Source organism: Haliotis cracherodii, unplaced genomic scaffold (assembly GCF_022045235.1).
Source record: "Haliotis cracherodii isolate W230 unplaced genomic scaffold, xgHalCrac1.p SCAF_17, whole genome shotgun sequence".
NCBI lineage: Eukaryota > Metazoa > Mollusca > Gastropoda > Lepetellida > Haliotidae > Haliotis > Haliotis cracherodii.
The window spans coordinates 19340239-19365008 of NW_027266272.1; the positions used below are offsets into that span (position 1 = coordinate 19340239).

At 41.1% G+C, this 24770-nt stretch overlaps 1 protein-coding gene across 8 annotated transcripts in view; it reads left to right on the forward strand.

Annotated features, from left to right (window-relative positions):
• The window catches only part of LOC139464942 (ras-associated and pleckstrin homology domains-containing protein 1-like), a 218761-nt gene extending 196699 nt beyond the window's left edge, over positions 1 to 22062 (forward strand). For all 8 annotated transcript variants that reach the window (XM_071246562.1, XM_071246560.1, XM_071246563.1 and 5 more), the window contains 8 exons: positions 5196 to 5273; positions 7881 to 8040; positions 10993 to 11114; positions 12458 to 12532; positions 12859 to 13005; positions 13682 to 13792; positions 15649 to 15750; positions 17781 to 22062. In XM_071246562.1, coding sequence (XP_071102663.1) covers positions 5196 to 5273; positions 7881 to 8040; positions 10993 to 11114; positions 12458 to 12532; positions 12859 to 13005; positions 13682 to 13792; positions 15649 to 15750; positions 17781 to 20390 — 3405 coding nt within the window. In that variant the 3' untranslated portion in view covers positions 20391 to 22062. The remainder of the gene's footprint in view (positions 1 to 5195; positions 5274 to 7880; positions 8041 to 10992; positions 11115 to 12457; positions 12533 to 12858; positions 13006 to 13681; positions 13793 to 15648; positions 15751 to 17780) is intronic.
• The last annotated feature ends 2708 nt before the right edge of the window (positions 22063 to 24770 follow it).

Consider the following 24770-nt stretch of genomic DNA (forward strand, 5'->3'; position numbering starts at 1 on the left):
AAATACTGTTTTACGTTAACCAGGCCACGTGTTGTCAAAGTTAATTCATTTTGGCAGTAATATGGAGTGATTGAGGAGATTCAAAATATCTCCTTCATCTGAAGTTTTAGTGTCGTTTTAAAACTTTGAGCCTTCTACTGGGAATCATTGTGTCACAGAATATTTATTGGGGGGTTTAGGATCTTTTATTGTAGCTAAGCTGAAGAAGGTTGAGTCGGTTTCATTAAGACCACATCTTTTTATATTTTGTTTTCACATTTGAGATTCTTGAATTAAACAGTTAAAAAATAATTTTAAATGGTGAAAACAATAATGATTGTAATACCATCATCTGTAGTGAACCTATACAGGCTTTCAGAAGTTTTGGTTGTCATTTTCCTTTTAAGGGATTGGCATTACCAAGAAGACAGCCATGTATGCTCAGAAAGTATTTTAGTCAGCTTCGTCTAAAGCAATTCAATTTTCAATGTGGCAAATACCATAAATCTGTGACACAGGGTGATAAACACGATGGCTGGAATAGAGGCCATTTCTAAAACGTTGAAAGAAGAGTGGCCATGCGTATCTTATTGAGATGCCCAAAATAGCGAAAGATGGAAATGTTCGTGTTTATTGCAATGCTGATATGAGCCTATTAAAAAAAAAAAAAGGTTGAAAATAGTGGTATTGTAGGTGTGCATGATGACAAACTAGGGTCATTTTAAGGTTCCACGGTACTCCACGATACTTAGAAATAGATAGAAATTATACATTTTTTTATTCTAATACCATTCATACTGTGAAGTTTTGTGTGATAAGAAATGCTCTGAATATCTAGGTAAGCTATAATTTGTTCAGTAAGCTTCCTATCCTTTTCTAGTATCAGCCCACGACACATGACATTTCACATCAACAAGTTTAGACCCCAAGGGGGAACACTTTACATCAACAAGTTTAGACCCCAAGGGGGAACACTTTACATAAATTCCCACCATTAGATTACCCTATTTCAGCACGGACTGGAGGAACAGCCTCTCTTCAGGTGGTCACCGTCAAGTTAGACCTCATTATGGTGCTCCCAATTTGTCACTTGTGTTTGATCTGCCACCACTATCATTAACTTCAGGCAAGGAAAACATATTCTTAATTGCCATAGATGCCAATATTTGCTTATCACCCACGGTCAGTTCTTTGAGGTGAGATTGGAATGCCGTATCCGTGCCGATTCAGCTGTAGTAGAAATCTCCTTCATTGATTCTCGCTTCTGTTGTGCTTGTTCCTGAAAAAAGATAGATCTGGAATTGGTGCCACTGTTCTCATCTCTGTTGATGCCGTTATCTGAGAAGACAGATTCGCAGTTAATGTTCTTTGTAGGGCTTTACCGAAAGATCTTTTGGGCATCAGGTCCTGGGAGATGTGTTGCCCTGTGGTGCATGGAGTCTGGGGGTGGCCCTGTGGTGGAAGGTGCCTCTAGTCTGGCATCATTGGTTGTGGGTTGGATCCCAGATTTGCCCTGATTTTGATACTTGATGTGTATGTTTAATCTCAGTGGTCAAGGGTTTCACCTTGAAGATTGGGGGTAGAATAGGTCTTCAGCAACCCATGCTTGTCCCCGTGAAGATCAGGGGTAGAATAGGTCTTCAGCAACCCATGCTTGTCCCCGTGAAGATCGGGGGTAGAATAGGTCTTCAGCAAACCATGCTTGTGACCCGTGAAGATCCGGGGTAGAATAGGTCTTCAGCAACCGATGCTTGTCCCCGTGAAGATCCAGGGTAGAACAGGTCTTCAGCAACCCATGCTTGTCCCTGTGAAGATCCTGGATAGAATAGGTCTTCAGCAACCCATGCTTGTCCCCGTGAAGATCAGGGGTAGAACAGGTCTTAAGCAACCGGTGCTTGTCCCCGTGAAGATCGGGGGTAGAATAGGTCTTCAGCAACCCATGCTTGTCCCAGTGAAGATAGGGGGTAGAATAGGTCTTCAGCAACCCATGCTTGTCGTAAAAGGCGACTATGCTTGTCGTAAGAGGCGACTAACGGGATCAGGTGGTCAGACTTGCTGACTTGGTTGATGCATGTCATCGTATCCCAATTGCAAGGATCGATGCTCATGATCATTTATGGACCGCCGTCATATAGCTGGAATATTGCTGAGTGCGGTGTTAAACAACAAACGAAACAAAACAATGATGTGCTACACATGGAGGACCCACAGGCTTTTCAGCCTCATCCAGCTGACACAATGTGATATAACTGAAATACTGCTTGAAGTGGCATAAAACTCTTTCGTTCACTGTTGAGCATTGCTTGTTCTGGTTCAGGTGTAGTTGCTGAAGGTGCTAGTGTTGTCTACAGCGTCAAACGTCACCCACTCACTCCCTTGTGTGCCAGGTAACATGGGGGACCAAGTCATCTAAAGCACCACACTCCATCGTGCATAGTTGTGTCCCTTAGCTGTGCCAGAATCCTATTGTCCAAAGTTCAAATCCAGAATCGTCCTGGTTATGTCTCTAAGTTTGTCAGCAGCATACCCGTGCTCATGGGTTTCACCAAAGTTGTAAACGAGGGAGACATTCTCGCACATCAAGTCAGCGGTGATATAACTGAACAACTTTAACCAAACTCACTCAGTGACTTCATTGTGTGCCCTTGTTTGACAAGATTAATCTGAAATGGATGTCACAGGATGTTCAGTTTTATAGAAAAGATTTCAGAAATTGATGCAAGAAATAAACATATTATCTTGTTAGAATGTTCTGTGTCCTGACTCTGAATGACTGCTTTGAATATTGCATATTTTTAAACTTGTGACTCCATAGAGGAGATGTGAAGATTCTGTGGAGCACTTTAGTGCTGTTGAAGATTTCAGCTGACATCCGACACACAAAGAATGTTAGTTGAAAAGTTTTCATTGGAGTAGTTTGAGTGTCCTTGGGAAAGTTGTAGAGTTTTAAAGCGTGCATGTTTTCTACTCACTCAAACCTTGAATAAGGACTTTTTAGCAAAGTAATATCATACAACTACATTGGACAATGTGTGATGTGCAGAACAGTTTTGAATATGAAAACGCTAGCTTGGATCATATCTTTCTCTGTAATATTGGCTGGGTGAGTGAGTTGATGGGTGAGTGAGTGAGTGAGTGGGTGGGTGAGTGGGTTGGTGGGTGAGTGAGTGAGTGAGTGAGTGAGTGAGTGGGTGAGTGAGTGAGTGAGTGGGTGGGTGAGTGAGTGAGTGAGTGAGTGGGTGGGTGGGTTCGTATGAGTGAGTGAGTGGTTGTGTGGTTGAGTCTGTATATTACAAAAATATGATTTCATGGGACACCAAAAAATGGACTTATTGCATACCGAAAATCACATTCAATTGATGACATACTTTACCCCAATGTAAAGCTGAAATACTGCCAAACATAATCAACTTAGATTTGTGTGATATGAGTAATTAAAGTAAAACTAGTCACACACGTGTCAGATAACGAATTATTTTCAATCAGAAAATGGTTTCAAAGGCACTACAAATCCCCTGACTTCATAAACTCAGATATGACAGCCCTATCTGGTTTTCTCATCATAACATTTAACTGCTCTTACTTAAAAGCAGCCATCTGAAAATAGTTCTCAGGATAGTAGTTCTTCAGTGCATGAAGATAGGGACTCAAATAGATGCGATCATGTAATTGGAGTGAGGGATATAAAAAACATCGAGAATGCAGCTGTGGAAGATGAAACGTGATGTCCAAGTTATATACTCAGTCTTACTTCCAGTTTGTTTTGGCATCAGGATGACATGATGCTAGCCTACTTGTGTAATGAGGAAAACACAGTATGTAAATACTCCCTCCAGAAATAACCAGTATTCTGATTGTGGGGATCTCTGACGAAGGGGAGGCAAGGCTTGGATTCAGAAAAGAACACTTATGTCACACTTTGTTGTGAAAAGAAATGTTTTCAGTTGTAGTCGGGTGTTTTCTTACTCTGGTCTAGCTGGTTCAGACTGGTTGAAACTGGAGTCGTACTTTATTGTGGACTAGTTGTGATCGGTTTCAAACAGTGCTGGTGGAAGATTGACGGGCAGGTTAATGGTGGTAGGACTTACAGGGTTCTTAGTAACTAGGGCCCTGTTCCACAAAACAGTGTTAGTACTACGACTGATAAGGCTACGTTAAGGTATGGGAGTTGCGATCGTCTTAGCGCTAAGATCGCTTTGTGGAAAAGGACCTAGAGTACCATTCCACAAAACAATCTTAGCACTACGACTGATAAGGCTATGTTAAGGTATGGGAGTTGCGATCATCTTAGCACTAAGATCCCTTTGTGGAAAAGGACCTAGAGTACCATTCCACAAAACAATCTTAGCACTACGACTGATAAGGCTATGTTAAGGTATGGGAGTTGCGATCGTCTTAGCACTAAGATCCCTTTGCGGAAAGGGCCCCAGGGTACCATTCCACGAAACAATGTTAATACTACAACTGACAAGGCTGTGTTTAGGTATGGGAGTTGCGATCGTCTTAGTGCTAAGATCGCTTTGTGGAACGGGGCTGACTTCACAACGTGATCTGAGTGCTGAGACAAACATAACTCACATACCAACATAGATCACGTTTTAGAACATGACCCTGGGCCCGATTGCACTGAGGGATCGTAACTACGACTATCGTAACTCGTGCTGAAAAAAAGGATTACTTTGTGCAAGAGACCTTAGTTGATTGCATGTCATCAAACCCTGATGGTCTGGGACATTGCTCATGATATCAGTCACTGGTTTGTCTGGTCCAGGCTCTATTAACAGGCGTTTGTATTATAGATGGAATATTGCTGTGCCCTTAAACAAACAACAAACAAATATATGACTAAATAAACATCTTGTTATAGATTAAGGTATTACATTCTGTTAATAAGTTGTATCTTCCCCAATGGTATGAACATCCAGATTGTTAATTTCATACGTATGCAATTACCAGGTTGTCTGGTCAAGACTTCATTATTTACAGGCCACTGTCATATAGCGGGGAATATCACTGTGCTCTTAAACAACAGACAAAACAAATGGGGGGTAATTTAATGTTTAGATAGATTTGGGAAAATGGACCTTATATCTGCGTGGACTGAGATTTATGTTGATAGTGGATGTACTGCGGGGTATTTGGTGTGCAGGGATTCATGAACCTTGTTGTCAATTTGATGTATATTCTTGTAACAATAAAACTTTTTGATGTTTCAGGAAGAACAAAGAGCCCGATTAAAAGCAGAGAAAATTAGAATAGCCCTCGAAAAAATAAAAGAAGCCAAAATACGAAAGGTGAGTTTGAATTTAATTGTTGACATGAATAGACGTTCATCAAGTGTTTATGTCAGGAAAGTGTGACCAGAGTGAGTGAGTGAGTGAGTGAGTGAGTGAGTGAGAGTGGGTGGGTGGGTGAGTGAGTGAGTGAGTGAGTGAGTGGGTGGGTGAGTGGGTGAATGAGTGAGTGAGTGAGTGAGTGAGTGAGTGAGTAGGTGATGAGATAATATTATTTAAGATATTAAAGGACAATTATGAGTGTTGTGGAAAACCTGGTTCGGTTACCCCGTTTTGCAGACTGTTTATCTGTTATCTCTCTTCCACTTGTCCCCACACTTTGTCTTTTGAAAGGCAGGACCTGTCTAGCACTGTGATAAATGGTTGGTAGTACGTGAGGAGAAGTGGAATGGGGGTCGGATGGATATTGGGAATTGACAACTGAAGTCATCTTGCATATTTGTTCCTGAATAGCCTATGAAGCACGCAACATGCAGATAGAATCAATATGCAGGATCTTCTTGAATGAAGTACATGTTTACCTTACAACGATAATGTACCAGCAGCAATTTCATTAAAATTAGATCTTAGTTCTCGCTACAGCTAAACAAAGATCTGAAGACATCCCATTACGGGTCACATCAGACCGAAATTGTGCAAACTTTGACCGACCAATGGAATGACCAATCAGAAGGCAGCTTTCTCATGCTTTACGGCACCAATTTCAAATTCGCTACTGTGCTTCGAAACATATTTTGACAAATTCTTGATTACAAATTTGAAACTTGAACAAAAGAACATTCTGGAATGGCTAATAGATGGTCTAAATTGTATGGATTCAGTTGTTAAACCCGTAGCTATCGTTCGGAATACGCTGTGTTCAAGTTTTCGAGGTTGTATGATTAGAAATCACATTCCGACTGTCACGTTCATGATCTGGTAAGCGAAGCTCTGATTAGTCGGAATAAAGGTCATTCTGACGTGACCCCTAATGGGATGTCTTCAGACCTTTGTTTAGCTGTAGCGAGAACTAAGGTCTGATTTTAATGAGATTGGTACCAGCAGTTGACAAGATTATATAATAAGCTTCCTTGATTTGATGGGCTAATTGGCAAAGGCCTCCTGCGGCATGTTATAAATGGTATAATTATCCTGTCTGATCAAAAGATCAACATCTGCTAGTGGTGCCAAACTCACTAGGGCTGGGACGGGTAAATCGGGTACCCGGGTCGGGTGGGTACTGAGTAGGACCCGGGTACCCACAGGACTACCCGGACCCATGGTAAATCACATGATATATAGTTTAACGACAAAAATTATCTGGAACTCTATGGCTACACTACAAGTCATTAATGTTCGCATTTCTTTCTGACTATGCACCCATTCCTTCTGATTTTTCCTATGGTTGAATAAAGATAAAACTTAATTCAACCTCAGTGTATGAATGACCAGACTGTTTAATACATGAATCTAAATAAGTTTTGCCAGGGCTATGCTAAAAATGTTGCCAATTGGACATTTTGAGACATCTCCTCAGAGTGGGTACCCGTGTAGGTCGGGGAATGGGGTGGTGGGTACCCAGGTAGTAAATTTGGACTCGTCCCAGCCCTAAAAGACATGTACCAAAACAGATAGCGATAGGTCATTTCAACATGCTGACCCATTGCTGTGGAACTATCTGCTACAAGAAATTCGAGAATCCGAAAAATGAGAAACTTTAAAAAGATCTGTTTCTTCAAGAGAGTCTTTGACAAGATCATTCATGGTCTAAGCGCATTTGTGCAGTTGTTAATTGGAAAATGCGCTATACAAATTTTTAATCTAATTTAATTTTAATTCAATGTCAGCTTGACGAGAGTATGACTCTGAATGGCCTTGAAGATAATGCAAGTATTGACAGACATTGTGATCAACCGATTCTCATTGGATCAGCTGTAACAAACAATGTAAGGGAGTGGGGATCCATCCTATGTTGCTGTTATTCTTTGTTGATTTCATTATGGAGGCTACATAATGATTGAATATAATCATGACTGAGATGTGCTTCATGTTTACTGATGAGGCGACATTTTATGTGTGGGTTGGTGGATGTATTCCTTCCAAAGTTATCTCCCTTTGTTGGTTGAACACTAGTTGGTGTTTCAGTGGAGATCACTGACACTAATGGTCTGTGGCCAGCCAGACATCATTGCTGCAGATCAATGTGACACTCCTGGAGTAGGATCTAAACTCATCCAGTCCCCCACCCTCCCTTTTTAAAACCAGGGGTGGCTGGGTAGCCTAGTGGTTAAAGCATTTGCTGAAGACCCGGGTTCTATTCCTCACGTGGGTACAATATCTGAAGCCCATTTCTGGTGTTTCCGTCGTGATAATGCTGGAATTTTGCATAAAACCAAACTCACTCACTCACTCACTCACTCACTCTCACTCTCTCACTCACTCACTCACTCACTCACTCACTCACTCACTCACTCACTCACTCTCTCTCTCACTCACTCACTCACTCACTCACTCACTCACTCACTCACTCACTCACTCACTCACTATGTAGATCTGGATCCATCCTTGCTTCCCTCACACAAAACATACATGTATTGAGATGTTTTTAAATATTTCCTTATATTTCAGTTATTTGTCCGAGCGTTTGCAAAGGATGGAAGCAGTAAGAGTATACTAGTGGATGAGAAGATGGCTGTTGGTCAAGTGGCCAGCGTCTTGGCAGACAAGAACCACATGAAGTTGAACACAAACCTCACTGTAATCGAACACATGCCGGACCTTCTTATGGGTAAATACTGAACACAAACTGCCATTGAATTATGGATAAAATTATAAAGAATAAAATTAATTCGGTTTTATTCTTTCATTGTTTTAAGAAAAATTACTATATAAATAATGAATTAAATCAGATTATTTCTTCCATTTTTAAGAAAATAAAATGTTTGAAACATATTTACATTAAGTCAGAAACACCAAACTAGGGCTGCCATAGGGGATATATTTTAAGTTTTATACTTTAAGTTTTATACTTTAAGGGATGTACTTGAATTGAAATACTTTTAGTGATAGTATTGTACTTTAAGTGACATACTTTAAATGATGTTTATGAAGAGGCATATACTTTAAGTAATATGCTGCAAGTTATATATAATGTACTTTAAGGCATGCACTTTAAGTAATAGACTTTGAGGTCTAATTATATTCATATATAGTGATATACTTTAAGACTGAAAGATAGACGTTACGAGTTAAGGAGCAAAGTTTTCTGTGAGAAACAAAGCCATGATTTCTGGTCACTTCATAACAAAAAAGAATTCTAGGAGACTGCATAGATTTTGTGTGTTTTTTACCCCCAATTTTCAAAATCTTTGTTCATTTTACAAATGAAATCCCCGAAATGCCTCATCTGGGAATGTGATTCAGAACTATTCTGCTTGTCCAAATGACACTTTAAACAAAACTCCTCAAACATTGGTTGTGACAAATCGGACAGCGTGTATCTGGCTAATTACCTCCCTTGTTGGATAGTCAAGGCAGCTAATTGTCACGCTTGGAGCAATCTGTCTCTCAGGAAATTGAAATGTGACTCACAAACTTCAATCACTCCCGTAAGTGACATGCCAGCCACGTGGCAATTCAAGATTTCCTCCCGTTTAGAACAATGTTCAGAGCTGCGGAATTCATTGAGATGCTTGAATTCATTGAACAACAAACTTGTATCAGGAAGAAACGGCATCGCTTTCTTTATTTTAATATTATTACTCTGCTTGTTTGTTGGATGAATTGATAAAGGACAATAAACAGTATTACTAGTTATACTTTAGGACACTTTAGAATTTTAAATCTGTTGTCATGGGTCATCTTTGTGTCATGAATGTTTTCTGGATTGAATATACCAAGATGGGATGATAAAAGTTACAAATATCATGAGGCTTGCCACCAAGTAGTTTCTTTTCTAACCAGATATTTTACATCCGTATTAAATCAATAATCACACCTTATGTCTAAAATAGGATTTTCTTTGTCGAACGTTAAGCCAAACATTAGTTTTTCCGGCAATGTTTGATTTAAGATCACAACCAGAAAAAGAGCCCTCATTCATTTTCAGTAAACTGCTGTATTCTAGACTTGCGAACTATTATAGACTTGCATGGGCTGTATTGGATATATTTGTTTCAGGGTGCTGAAATAGCTACATCAGTTACATTCTGTACTACTGTACTCATAAAAGAAAGTAAGAATGCCCAATTCTTTCACATTAGTATTGTTAATCTGTTATGCCATGACGGATTAACTATATTAATGTAAAAGAATCAGATGTTATTTAACTTCTTATGAGTAGTGGGGAGGACGGGTAGCCTAGTGGTTAAAGCTTTCGCTCGTCACTCCAAAGACCCTGGTTCAATTCCCGACATGGGTACAATGTGTGAAGCCCGTTTCTGGTGTCCCCCGCCATGATATTGCTTGAATATTGCTAAAAGCGGCGTAAAACCATAAATGAATTTTATTTTACGGGCACCAATTTGGTGTCGTACCGTGTAAACACAAAATGGCGACGTGTGCCGGAGTTACACACGCGACCTATCATTGTAGAAAAAAAACAACGCAAGATAAACATATTTTTATTGCATATATAAGGTTTGTGTGCGCACTTGTGATGTGTGCGAAATACGCATCAGTCGGAAAGCGCACATTAAATCTCCAAAGTAACTAACTAACTAATTTGTGATGTCCGTGTGCGAAATACGCTACAGTCGGCAAGAGCACGTTAAATCTTCTACCGGTATATCAGTCAGACTTGTCATGTGTTTCATTCCAGGTCGCCTTATACACGGAGTATAGGATTATGGGTTGATTTTTAAGGCGTGTACAGGGGGGTCGTCTTATACGTGGGGTCGCCTTATACACAGCGATATACGGTACTCACTCACTCACTTCTACCTGCACCTAGACACATTCTTCAGGCGCTCATTAGACCATGTCAATAACATCGTTGTTCTTTGTCCTCGTAAAACCATACTCACTCACTCTTATGAGTAGTATATATTCTAGCAACCTCACATCCGTATTGATGGCAATGTGGCTGTTAAGAAACCTATACAGTTAGTCAATCTGACAAGCACCTGTCCCATCAACTCATCATTGTACTCAGAGTCCGCAAAAAATATCAGTGTGTCCGTAATCGGATCATTGCCTTGTATCATCACTCAAATACAATAGTCCTGTTTCATCTCATGCAGTGTCCCCCTGTTGTTCTGTGAGGATGTCCAAAGGGGCAAGGATGACTGACAAAGAATATTGATCTTCAGAGGCAAAAAAGAACTCGCCAGCAATTTAATTTCTGATCCCATTCGCAGATGTCGAAGTGACATTTTGGAGTTGACCTAGGTCAAAATCTCCCACTGAAATTTTGGGCAGAAAAATGTTATTGGCTTTTCATTCTGGTTCTATTGCATGAGGAATTCTGTAATCAATATAGAGGTCAACACTGATCAGTGAAGTAAAAACTTGCATGCTTTGTTTGTTCCAGAAGAATCAAACTACAATACTTCAAATTCTTTTTATCTTTCTTTTATTAACTTTAAGAAGGACTTTAAAATGTGTTGATGGCTCTAATGTCTTCAAACACAGATCTTTTCTGATTGGAAGTCCTCTGAGCTTGGATGATGCTTTCCTAAAGATTACTTGTGTCTGTGTGAAGCTTCACTCGTAATGCTGAGATATTATTTGTCCATTTCAGAACGAATCCTAGAGGATCATGACTCGCTGGTGGAAAACATGGTCATGTGGACCCGAGACTCTAAAAACAAAGTTTTATTTGAAGAAAGATCGGAAAAATTTGATCTTTTTAAACACCCAGAAGTAAGTATCTTTGGTTGTTATGACAGTAGTTTAGCCGAAAACACTTTGAGCATCATGGGGAAACTAATTGTATATTTACATACACCTAGTTGATGGGAATGTCATTCAAATGTTATATTTGTTTGAATTGTGGCACTTTAACGACTTAGCCACAATGCCCCTATCCTTCTTTTGTTTGTTTGTTTGTTTGTTTGTTTGTTTGTCTAACACCACATTTTGCAATAATCCAGCTATATGATGGTGGTTTGTAAATAGTCAATAGTCTGGTCTAGATGATCCAGTGATTGACATCAAGAGCATCATCAATCCTCGCACTCAAGATACGATGACATACATCAACCAAGTCAGGAAGCTTGACCGCAGGATCCCATCAGTCGCCTCTTACGACAAGCATGGGATGCTTGGGACTTGTAGACCGCCTCCGTGGTCTAGTGGTAGAGCATCCGCCCGGAGAGCGGAAGGTCTGGGGTTCGATCCCCGACCGCGTCATACCAAAAGACGTTAAAAGATGGTATTTGTTGTTACCCTGTCTGGCGCTCGGCATAAGGGGCTAAAACAAGGACTGGTCGGCTCAGAGTCAGTATACTGTGTCTGAGTGGGGTATTCATTTTAAACTGCGGCATGGTATCTTAGTTGGCAGGCACTATAAAATCTGCATCAGTGCGGACTAGTAAAAGCAGCCACACACACACATGCGTTTCCAAATACGTGCAATAATCGTGGACGCAGCGTTAAACCTCATTTCATCTCACCAAAGTTCACAGTTACTCTTAGAGCTATTACATCTACTCTCCTAAGTGTAACCCTTGGCTGCAAGTTACTCTCAGAGCAATTACAGATCTTAGCTAAGGATTTTCTTAGCTAGTTAAGAGTACTCAGTGAGCTAGCACTATAAATCGGCATCAGTCCAGACTAGTACAAGCAGCCTTACAAACACACACATACATGCATGTCGCTATATAAGTGCAAAAATCTTGGACGCGATGTTAAACGCCATTGAACCTCACCTCACCTCACCTTGGGACTTGTATTCGTCTCCGGAATCCCCAAGGGATATTATATGTGAATCATTGAATTTTTGAATCACAGAATCATTTCTCCATGTCAGAGTGTTCTTTTTAAAATTGTTTGAGACATTGATTTAAAAACAACAACATTTAATCATAGTCACTCTAAGCACATGTAACATAAAATATTAGCCTGATTTTGATCATTGGAATATCATTCTACAAATAAAATATCTGTCCATAAACAGATGAAATCAGGTTGTTATTGATGTTATGTTACCCATGGATCCAATGATGAATAAAAAAATTATGTTGAAACTCAATTGTGTTTTCCAGAAATATCTTTTGATTGGAACCTCCTCAGAGAGAGGTGTTTCCCTGGGCCCAAGTCAGCAAGAACGTTTGATACAGGTATGGTATAACTCTTGGTATCACATGATGGATATAGTTATCGATGCAATAAACAAATCCTATAATCAAGATGGCATCATGATCTGATAGGTCGGCAATGTAGGTCAAAGGAATGCCTTTGAGACTGGCTTGCAGTGAAGGGGAGATAATCCTAATTTTGATGACATGTTCATGTAAAGTTTTGTCGCAGACTTGAAGAATTTGTTAATAATGAGACAAGTTGAAGTAGCTCAGATATTGCTGTTGTTAACTCATGCCCCTTCTGTTTCTTATCATTATCTATATTATCATTATTATTATTATTATTATTATTGTTGTTGTTGCAGGAGTTCTTCTCGTCATCGGGAGTGAAGGTGCCAGAAGTTGAAGGTGCACTTTATCTCAAATCTGACGGAAAGAAGGCATGGAAGAAATACTTCTTTGTTTTACGAGCCTCGGGACTTTACTATAACCCCAAGGGCAAGGTCAGCAAGGTGAGATAATCATGTTGTAATCAGTGTATGACACTTCATACATCTATGTCTCGTGCAATGACGAGTCAATGATGAGTGTGGGATTGGTGAAGAGTTTTGAACAGTATTTCAGTTCTATCACTTCTTCTCCTTCTCCTTCTTCTCCTTCTTCGTCAAAGAAGGAAGTTAACCATTCATCGACTATACCAAACAGTGATATATAGCAATACCTCCAAAAATGTTTGAAATTGTACTAGAACCTCAGTTACCTGTAATATTAACAAGTCTGGTCTGGGCTAGCAGGCTAGTGCTAATTGCCGTCCCTGATAATTATCATTGGATGATGATGATGATGATGATGATGATGATGATGATGTGGCTAGCAGGGTAGTGCTAATTGCCGTCCCCAATTTTTATTATTGGATAGTGATGATGATGATGAGGTGGCTAGCAGGGTAGTGCTAATTGCCGTCCCTAATTATTATTATTGGATGATGATGATGATGTAGATGATGATGAGGTGGCTAGCAGGGTAGTGCTAATTGCCGTCCCTGATTATTATTATTGGATGATGATGATGATGATGATGAGGTGGCTAGCAGGGTAGTGCTAATTGCCATCCCCTGTTACTATTATTATTGGATCATGATGATGTTGACAATGATGATGATGTTGATGATGTTGATGATTATTTCAGTCCCCGAAGGACCTGGCGTGTTTGGTACAGTTTGACTTTGTGGAGCCCTACCATGGGCTGGGATGGAAGAAGAAGTATCACGCTCCCACAGACTACTGCTTCGCTCTCAAGGTACATAGATAGTCTCAGTGACCAGTCACAAGGTCGTCAGTATCCGATGCTTGTCACAAGGTCGTCCGTATCCCATGCTTGTCACAAGGTTGTCAGTATCCCATGCTTGTCACAAGGTCGTCAGTATCCGATGCTTGTCACACGGTCGTCAGTATCCCATGCTTGTCACAAGGTCGTCAGTATCCCATGCTTGTCACAAGGTCGTCAGTATCCCATGCTTGTCACAAGGTTGTCAGTATCCCATGCTTGTCACAAGGTCGTCAGTATCCCATGCTTGTCACAAGGTCGTCAGTATCCCATGCTTGTCACAAGGTCGTCAGTATCCCATGCTTGTCACAAGGTCGTCAGTATCCCATGCTTGTCACACGGTTGTCAGTATCCCATGCTTGTCACAAGGTCGTCAGTATCCCATGCTTGTCACAAGGTCGTCAGTATCCCATGCTTGTCACAAGGTCGTCAGTATCCCATGCTTGTCACAAGGTCGTCAGTATCCCATGCTTGTCACACGGTTGTCAGTATCCCATGCTTGTCACACGGTCGTCAGTATCCCATGCTTGTCACAAGGTCGTCAGTATCCCATGCTTGTCACAAGGTCGTCAGTATCCCATGCTTGTCACAAGGTTGTCAGTATCCCATGCTTGTCACAAGGTTGTCCGTATCCCATGCTTGTCACACGGTCGTCAGTATCCCATGCTTGTCACACGGTCGTCAGTATCCCATGCTTGTCACAAGGTCGTCAGTATCCCATGCTTGTCACAAGGTCGTCAGTATCCCATGCTTGTCACAAGGTCGTCAGTATCCCATGCTTGTCACAAGGTCGTCAGTATCCAATGCTTGTCACAAGGTCGTCAGTATCCAATGCTTGTCACAAGAGCACATTGGGGAATGGTTGCTCATAATGGCTGCCATATCATATTAGGACTTTGTGAGTGTACTGTTAGTGACTGAACCCATGGAGATACGGGGTAGGATAGGTCTTCAGCAACCCATGCTTGCCGTAAGGGGCGACTAATGGGATTGGGTGGCCAGACTCACTGACTTGGTTGATGCATGTCATCATATCCCAATTGCGTGGATGGATGCTCATAACATCAGTCACTGGATTGTCTGGTCCAGACTTGATTATTTACTGACTGCCGTCATGTAGCTGGAATATTGCTGAGTGTGGCATTTAACACCAAACAAACAAACAAACAAAACTGATGCTTCTATCTGTGAGTAATTGAAGTCACCTAACATAGAGAGTCATAGGCCCAGTTGTCTAAGGCGCCGCGATTCGCTGTGTAGAGTTGCGTCCCTTGGGCACGCCAGAAACCTATGATTGTGGGTTCGAATCCCGGTTCGCCCCGATTATGTTTCTAGGTTTGTCAGCACCATACCCGTGCTCGTGGGTTTCACCGAAGTGGTAAACGTCTGAGACCTGCATCACTTTGGGCTTTCCTCCCACATTAAGCTGACACGCCGCGATATAACTGGAATACTGTTAAAAGGGGCGTTAAACCCAACTCACTCACTCACTAGAGAGTCATATAAAATCACCCTTCTGGGAGAACTCTTATTTCATAATCTACGGTAGATGAAGCTGACTATTAGCTAGCTGCCCAGTTTCAGACAGGATATTGAGGAGACAATCTGGCGTATATTCTGGACTTAAAGCTTCCTTGTTGACAGTTAATGTAAACTGAAATATGACATGTGACTTTCATGTTTTGATTACTGTATATTTAGTCCTTAAACAGTTACAGGAAATTTATTTCAAAAATCAAAATAATAATTTATAAACAATTCAAGCGACACTCTTCTGTTTCTGGAATAAACTTGATCATCTGATTCGATAATGTTGTCAACCTTTTCAGCACCCACAAATCCAGAGAAAGAATTCCAAGTACATTCGTTACCTGTGTGCTGAGAGCAAGACAACCATGGACCAGTGGATTATGGGGGTCAGGCTAGCCAAGGTGAGAAACCAGGGGGATCATGGGAGTCAGGTTAGCTAAGTTGAGGAACTGGGGAGGTTAGGGGAGTCAGGTAAGCTAAAGTGAGGAACCAGGGATATTACTGGTGTCAGGTTAGCTAACGGAGGAACCAGGGATATTATTGGTGTCAGATTAGCTCAGGGGTGGAACCAGGGAGATCATGGGGGTCAGGTTAGCTAAGTTGAGGAACTGGGGAGGTTAGGGGAGTCAGGTCAGATATTATTGGGGTCAGATTAGCATAGGGGAGAAACCAAGGATATTATTGTTGTCAGGTTAGCTAAGTGAGAAACCAGGGATATTATTGGGGTCAGGTTAGCTAAGTGAGAAACCAGGGATATTATTGGTGTCAGGTTAGCTAAGGTGAGAAACCAAGGATATTATTGGTGTCAGGTTAGCTAAGGTGAAAAACCAGGGATATTATTGGTGTCAGGTTAGCTAAGTGAGAAACCAGGGATATTACTGGTGTCAGGTTAGCTAAGGTGAGAAACCAAGGAGACTATTGGTGTCAGGTTAGCTAACGGAGGAACCAGGGATATTATTGGTGTCAGGTTAGCCAAGGGGAGGAACCAGGGATATTATTGGTGTCAGGTTAGCTAAGGTGAAAAACCAAGGAGATTATTGGTGTCAGGTTAGCTAACGGAGGAACCAGGGATATTATTGGGGTCAGGTTAGCTGATGGGAGAAACCAGGGATATTATTGGGGTCAGGTTAGCTGATGGGAGAAACCAGGGATATTATTGGTGTCAGGTTAGCTATGGTGAGAAACCAGGGATATTATTGGTGTCAGGTTAGCTAAGGTGAGAAACCAGGGATATCTTTGATGTCAGGTTAGCTAAGGGGAGAAACCAGAGAAAGCTGTGAGGAAGGGAGGAATGGGTGATGGGGCGGGGAGGGTGTGGTGGTGGGCGGGGGAAGCAGTAGTAGTAGCTCCGACAAATACTGGGATTATGCTAATTAACTGAACAGACTTTGCATTATGAGTATTATTTCAAAATTCTGACATCAGGAAGTGTATAGCACCCTTGTGGCTCAATCAAACCTTTCAGTGTAGTTGTATTCACATCTGATTAGTTTCCCCATCTTTTGTTATGAATCAAAGCACATTTTGTTTAAACTGATTTTGAAAATCTAAGTTGTTTCCTTGGAAAAAAATGCCAAAGTCGAGCGACATGAATACAGCTTGGGGGTTGAATTTTTTCGGGAGCATGTCATTTGTAGCTCACCTTCCCAGACAGGGACATTTCAGCTAATAGGATGGTGAGTTGACTTCAGCATTCATCGAATATCAGTTTTCTATAGTGAGATGACTAATACTATTTCTTAATTTGATGAAAATATGCCCGATGGTGGCATATAAAAATATAATACCTGTCTGATTTACTGTTGGCATGTTATCAGATATATATTTTAATTTTGTCAATTATATGACCTGACAACTGATTGGCTGAGTTTCAGCTTCAATACATGTAAATATTAACCAGATTTGATTAAAATTTAAAAAAAGAAAGAAAAATAATAGTAATCATAGTTTTACTATATCAGTCTGGGACCTGTTCCACAAAGCGATCTTAGCAATGCGACTATTGTAAGCCTATGTTAAAGTATGGGAGTTATGATCATCTTACCGCTACGATCGCTTTGTGAAACCAGGTCCAGGAGGCAATTGCATAAATGGTTGAATATGAATATGTATTAAAAACATCAACAATAGTGAGCCTGTTGAAAGTTGCAGATTTTGGAGAAAAAAAATTTAATTTTTTTTTTAATTTTTAAAAATATTTTTCATGGTTCATACTTTTTATTGTAAGCATTATGGTAATAAACAAATAGACAATGTATTAATTCTGAAACTGATTTGAACTCTGAAAATAGTTACCAGGAAGCTGTATTCATTTTGCTCGTATTAATTCATCAGGAAGTTTTCCATATTGTAAATGAGTCAGAAGTGATGATGATAGCGATTAACATGTCAGCAATGACAGACACAGCTAAGAGTTGTTTTTTCTTCTCAGTTGGGGAAACAACTACTGCACAACTACGAGCGTGCTCAGCACGAGATCTCCATGTGGGACCTGCGTGACGTCAGTCTGTCCAGCAGCCAGAGAACATCGACGAATATCCCAGACCAGCTGTGTCTCAACAATGTGGGCAATCTTCAAGACAGTCGTATGTCTGTGCCCGAGCCAAGCTCCCGCCACAGTATCGTCACAGTGAAAAACACATCTCTAGTCCGGAACAGCGGCCCTGACTGTGATAACCCGAATGAAGTGATTGGGATCGACGTGATCCCTATGCCACAGAGGAAGGGTTCAGTGGGTGGTTTAAGCGGAGGGGATCCTTCTCCCCAGCCCAAGACACCTGTGAAGAGGGTGTCGTTCAGTAATACACATTGTATCATAAACGCAGATTCGTGTGAAGAAATGGTTCACTTAAGGCACCGAGATTCAATAACAAGTGCTTCAACAGATTCCAGTGAGGATTCTGCATCCAGTGGAGAGGGTAAGCATAGCCAAGGAGGTACGCGGGGGAAACTACGGCCAAAGCTGCCAGTGACGACGGAGACGACGCGGCAGTTGTCGGAAATGTTTCAGATTTCCATGGATACATGCAGTGTTCAGTCAGGTGATAGTGCATTCTCCGATGACAGAAAGTCCTACTTGGAGAAGAGGAGATCCTCATCTTCTTCAACGTCCAGTGATAAACTGAGGCTGCATTCAGAAAGTGATCGTAGCAGCAAAACGGAATCAATAAAGGAGCAACGGATGTCGAGCACGCGCAGTTCGGGACCAATGTCTCCTCTGTCTCCTCCGCTCCAGAGGCAGACTCCAGAGCCTACCTACCAACAGCCAACCTATCAACAGCCAACCTACCAACAGCCAACCTACCAACAGCCAAAGGCAGCGGTGATGCAACAAGCACCTATGCCTCCTCCACAGGAGAAGGCAATGCCTCCACCACCACCACCACCATCGGCAGCAGTACATTCTCCTCATCCAGTGCCCAGCAACACAATGCCACAGCCGAACCCAGTCAAGTCTCCTCCTCCCCCTCCTCCTCAGATGCAGAGGGGTCAAGGGTCTGTTCCACCGCCTCCACCCGGCCACCAGAAGGGTCATGGATCTATGCCACCTCCCCCTCCACCAATGCAGAACCAAGGGTCAGTACCTCAACCACCCATTATGCCGCCGGCACCAACAATACCTGCTCCAGCTTCACCAGTGCCAACCGGAATAAAACGACCAGGATCAACTCCACCCCAGAATGGCAGGGTGCCTCCACCGCCACCACCCCAAGGACGGGGTCCTCCTCCTCCACCTCCAGTCAAAACCAACCAGGTCATACACCCGCAAAAACAACATCCAATGTCACCCACCCAAGCACAAAGGCCTCCCAATACAGCCATGTCACCTGGCCAGGTACCGAGACCTCCAAACTCGGCGATGTCGCCTGGCCAGGTACCACGACCTCCAAACTCGGCGATGTCGCCTGGACAGGTACCACGACCTCCAAATTCAGCCATGTCACCTGGGCAGGTACCACGACCTCCAAATACGGCCATGTCGCCACCTCCACCACCTATGACTGGGATGCAGAAGTTTACAGGACCATTTAGTCCCCAGCTATCTCGTGTTGAGCGCCAGATGAATGGGTCGGCTGGACCCCCAACTCGGTCGCCTATGTCACCGGGTACCCCCCCTGGAGGCCCTCCAACAACAGCACCAAAGCCAAAACCACCTCCATTGTCGCCGGTTGGAAACCAAAACCTTGGAACAAAGTCACCCCGGAATTCGCCCACAGTTTTGTCCCCTCCTCCACCCAATGGGATGATGCCTAAGGCAGACTCCCCCAGTGCTATGGACAAGGGAGCTGGCATCCCTATGCCACCACCTATGCCACTTCTACAAACTCTACCAACACATACAATTTCTCAGAGAATCTCGCACATCAAGCACCCTTCTACAGGTACCCCTTTGAGTCAATCTGTGAAGCAAGGACCAAAACAACAACAGACAGTATTGCAAAAGAACCGTGTCACAACAAATGGTGGTATGCACGAAGATCACGACAGTGAATCATATGTGTCAGAATTATCCAAGAGGTCACACATTCATCCGCCTCAGTTCGGACACAACATGGCACACGGCAACCACACTGCTGAATGTGTTTCTATGCCCAATCAAAGCATCGCGGGGGCTAACCATAGACGATCAGCATCAGCGGGGGGCAATGTTATGAAACCCCTCGGACCCCCGGTGGCCCAGAAACCAGACAGTAAAAAAGCAAATCCTCCTCCGCCACCAAAACGCAGCGAGCACACAAGGTTATCATCAGACCAAGCCAGGCAGCTGAGACTGCAGCAACAGAAACAGCAGCAGCAGCAGCAGCAGCAACAACAACAACAACAACAATCTGGGGGAGAAAGCCCAGCAGTGGCTGATCCTATCTACGAAAACTGTGAAGGTATTATGGACATTAATGAGCTTCCTCCACCACCACCTGAGTTTCTGGAAGGACTCTCGCCCCAGCAGCAGGAGCAGCAGAAAGCGCTACAAGCTTGCAAGAAACCTCGTCCTCCTCCCCCGCCTCCGAAACGAAACAAGGATACTCACCTGAGCCACTGAGTGTTACATTAACCTGCGTCACAGAGGATCCGTTGGCTCAAATTTGCAATAAGCTGAACTGATTGTGAGCAGCCATCTGTGTTCAGTCCTGGAAGGTTCTGATGTGCCAGAGTGATGACGTCATGGCATTGGCTATGATCTGTAAGTCATTCACGTTAGAGCTTGGAGGTGTTAATCCAGGGGAACTGTTGTTGAGAGTTACTGCTACTTTACAGAGGTCCGTTATAGTTGACAATGTATTGTTCATTACGTGTCTTGCCACTGAGGTTGTTAGCATTATACGCAAGGGTTGGGTGTCGGCAACTTGATGGCATCACTGTAGATTCTTCGTCTTTGTCCACATTTTGCAACCACCCTATTGATTGTACAATTTAGCCTCTTTGACCAATTCATGTGCCATATATATATCTGCAAGCATACTACATCATCGGTCAATTAACTTCAAACCTCTCATTTAACATTGTGAACGGATCTCAAACTTACATCATTCAAAATTAATGAAGCGTACCACTTGGACAAGATTCTGGTGAGATTTTTCAAATATTTTAATTTATTAGTTTGGAACCCATTTTGCCAAGAAGTCATGATTTTGCTAGTTTGTTGTAAGGTTGCTATTTGGTTGTTGTTTTAGATAGTGAAATTAACAAACTACAAGTCAAAACCAGCTTGTAGTATTTATTTTGTGTTTTCGACAAAAACATAATCAGTGTTGATATACACCAATGAAGGAGCGCTGTTGGAAAACCTGGTTACCATGGTTACTGCTTCTAAATGCTGCAGCTGATGTATGCTGATAGTTTAAGGCATGTTTAAGGACAGGACTTGTGTAAAATACTTCAGGAGGCCTTATGACTTGGTTTTGATACTTTGTGAAATTTACATTTTATGTTTATACACATAGATTAGAAATACGTTACCTGATTGTCATTCAAACTTGTCCTGATCCAAGATAATGAATGACTGTTCATACCAGCATCGGTTATAGAATTTCATTCTTATGAGTCATAATGAATACTTACACCAACAGAAGGGTTGACAATATTCTTACCAGCATATATAAGAAATAACGAATATGTATCCCAACATGTCATAATGAATATTCATTCAAGTGCGGTCATAATTATTCATACTAGCAGAGGTCATACAGATTATTTATACCAGCATGTGTCATAATGAATATTCATACCAGTAGAGGTCATAATGAATACTAGTTTTCATACCAGCAGAGGTCATAATGAGTATTCATACCTGAAGAGGTCATAATGAATACTAGTATTCATACCAGCAGAGGTCATAATGAATATTCATACCTGAAGAGGTCATAATGAATATTCATACCAGCAGAGGTCATAATGAATATTCATACCAGCAGAGGTCATAATGAATATTCATACCAGCAGAGGTCAACTGGTCAAGTTCCTATTTTCCAACAGTATCTCCATCATTTTTCATGGTCATGTCATTTGCATAATATATCATCCTTCACTTCTCAGATGTGCCAATATTTTATTTTAGTTAAACTGTCAATATTTATGTGAGTCAGTCTTTAGTGACATCTCTACCCTTTTGTTATATTGTTATGTTATACTTGTATGTGCTTCTGTTGACTCTATGGTGCTCTTAACATGGCTAGCTGCTTGAACAGGAAGCCTACCATCCTTTCTAATTCTCTCATAGCTTTCACTTTCTTTCAATCTTTGTCTTTTTCTATTCGAAGTTCTTCTAATGTGCGATCGTTGAAACATTAGAGATAGCCAGGTTTGTTTTGTTTGTGACAGATGGTAATTAATATAAGGACACTTGTTGGTGGGAGCGCTGTTTAGAACACGATGATGCGTTTGTACATACTTCATGTGGCGTTTCCTGTAGGACACTCTGTGTTAGCTGGGAGTGTACAATTTCTATTTTCTGCTTCAAGGGGACATCTCAAAATCTTTTATGTATTTTTTAAAATAATAATTTTGAAACAAATACATTCTTCAGACATTGTGTCAGGGGAACAGTTTCTGGTTTGAAACAATTATCCTACTATTGTGGTTTGGTATTTGGAAAAAGACATAAGATATTTTGATATGGTCCCTCAGCTTACTTTGTGCAATAGACTATAGACTTTGGTTGCCAGTGGTAACCAGGATTTGATGTTAGTCTTATTGTAAAAACATTCATTAATTGACGATGTCTGTGTTGAGCTAACTTTCCAGCAATTCTGTGTATATCTGGATCTCACTATAAGATTTCATGATGTTTGTCAAACAAATATCAAGTTTCATATTCATGCTGAAAGGGGAGATAATATATTTATAACACGATCACATGTAGTGTAATTAAATGGCATTGTGTCTACATATAGACAGTGTTTTATGAAGCATGTCGCCAGGTGTGTTTGATCTTGGGAAGGATATTCCTGAAAACTGCTGATATTTGAAAAATGAATCACTCTTTATTGTATTACTGAGTCAAGAAGGATTTCTTTTGAAATTAATACAACAATTAAAGGTTTAAAATTTGCAAAATATATTAAGGATTTGTGCTATAAAAGTGTGTTGAATACTAGCCCTCAAACCTGATGTTATTTAAACACAGATATAGGTGTGTTTTTTATATCCAATATGTCACACTTACATTTTGGGAGATAGAGATATTCGAAATGATAAGTCAGTTTAACAGACAGTAGTGTTATACAGAAATAGATATTGAGTTTCAAGACATATTCCTTCCAGATGGGTTGTAGGTAAACATGGCTACATCAGACTGTATAGTTGTACTCTGGTGCCCAACACGTAATTTGTATGTGGATTTTTGTGAGAAAACACGGAAAGTTATCAGAATGTGTGTTTTTGTACGATGACCTGCCATCGTCTGCTTTTCTACCGACTTATGCAACTGTCTCCATATCGTGAAATGAACGCTCGTTGTGACAGTGCCTGTGTGCTTGTGTTGTGCTTGAACAATAACGCTTGCTGATATGGAGGACTGGATTGTCAACATATTCATGTGGGACTCTGTCTGCTAGTCAAGGATGTGTATATAGTACCAGACTATTTCGTGTTGTGGGCGATGTCTAGTCAAAGCCTCCATCGCCAAGGACGACAGGACGGGAATTTGCCAGAACATGCCCTGGTTTTCAGGGAAGGGATTGTAAGAGCTGGAGGATTGTCACAGGAAATGATCATCTGAGAACAGTTATCATTTGAGAACAATGATCTGAAAACAAGCGAAAATGAGAACCGTGATCTGAGAACTGTGGTCTGAGAACAATCGTTTATGAGAACTGTGGTCTGAGAACAATCGTTTATGAGAACTGTGGTCTGAAAACAATCGTTTATGAGAACTGTGGTCTGAGAACAATCGTTTATGAGAACAATGGTCTGAGAACAATTGTTTATGTGAACAATGATGATCTGAGAACAGTGGCTTGTGAGATCATGTGAGAACAAGGATTGTCTCATTTTCTGACAATGATCACTTGACAACAATGAGACAACAATGATTGCGAGGACATTGACTTCTGACAACATAAATCTGAGAATAATGTATGAAAACCATTTGGAGAAAGTTACTATGCCAGTCTGCCACACTGTAAGTGAATGATTGAACACTATCAGGGATCTAGCTGTATGTTATACCATTTATTGCTACAGGTATCACATTGCAAAAGTCTAATAATAACTGTTATGAGAATTACCTAATTTAGATGTTGTGTGATGGCAGATAGCTCATGTATTTTTGGCTTATTCAGAAAGGACTATTTACACAGTTAGAAATGACTTTTGTGAGCATTTCTGTTGTAGAAAATATAACAATTTAGAGTTAAGCATGTATTTTCTGCATCAAATCAGACATTAGAAAGTTGGCCATATTGTATATGATTTATCTCAAATCATTTTGTAATTTTGATTGATGTTTAAAAATTTCTACAGAAAATATATGATAACATTTAGCCCAAAAGTTCTTTTATCAAAACCAGATGACCAAATTTGTTAAAGAATGGTGTATTTATCAAATCCAAACTCAAAATCAATTTTGAGATCAGTGTAAATTTAATTATCACTTATATGAATGATTCTTGGTAAATTTCTGTGAATTGTTTTGCTAAATCGGTGTGTGCAATATAACCCTGAGTAAATGTTGTCTGCTTTTTACTGACGGTGCCAGTGTTCTGACCTTCACCTCTCATGTTCTTCTGTTGTTGATGCTTCTGTTGAAGAATGCCATGCAGTCTCGCACATCATACCATTAAAGTAAGGTGCAAAACAATACAATACATACGATGCACTGTTACGCAAGACGATGGAAATACTTCTAAACAATTAAAATTTAATTAAGATTTAATTAAAATTAAAGAGGTGTGCTTCAACATCATTTGTTTTCTTTGTTCAC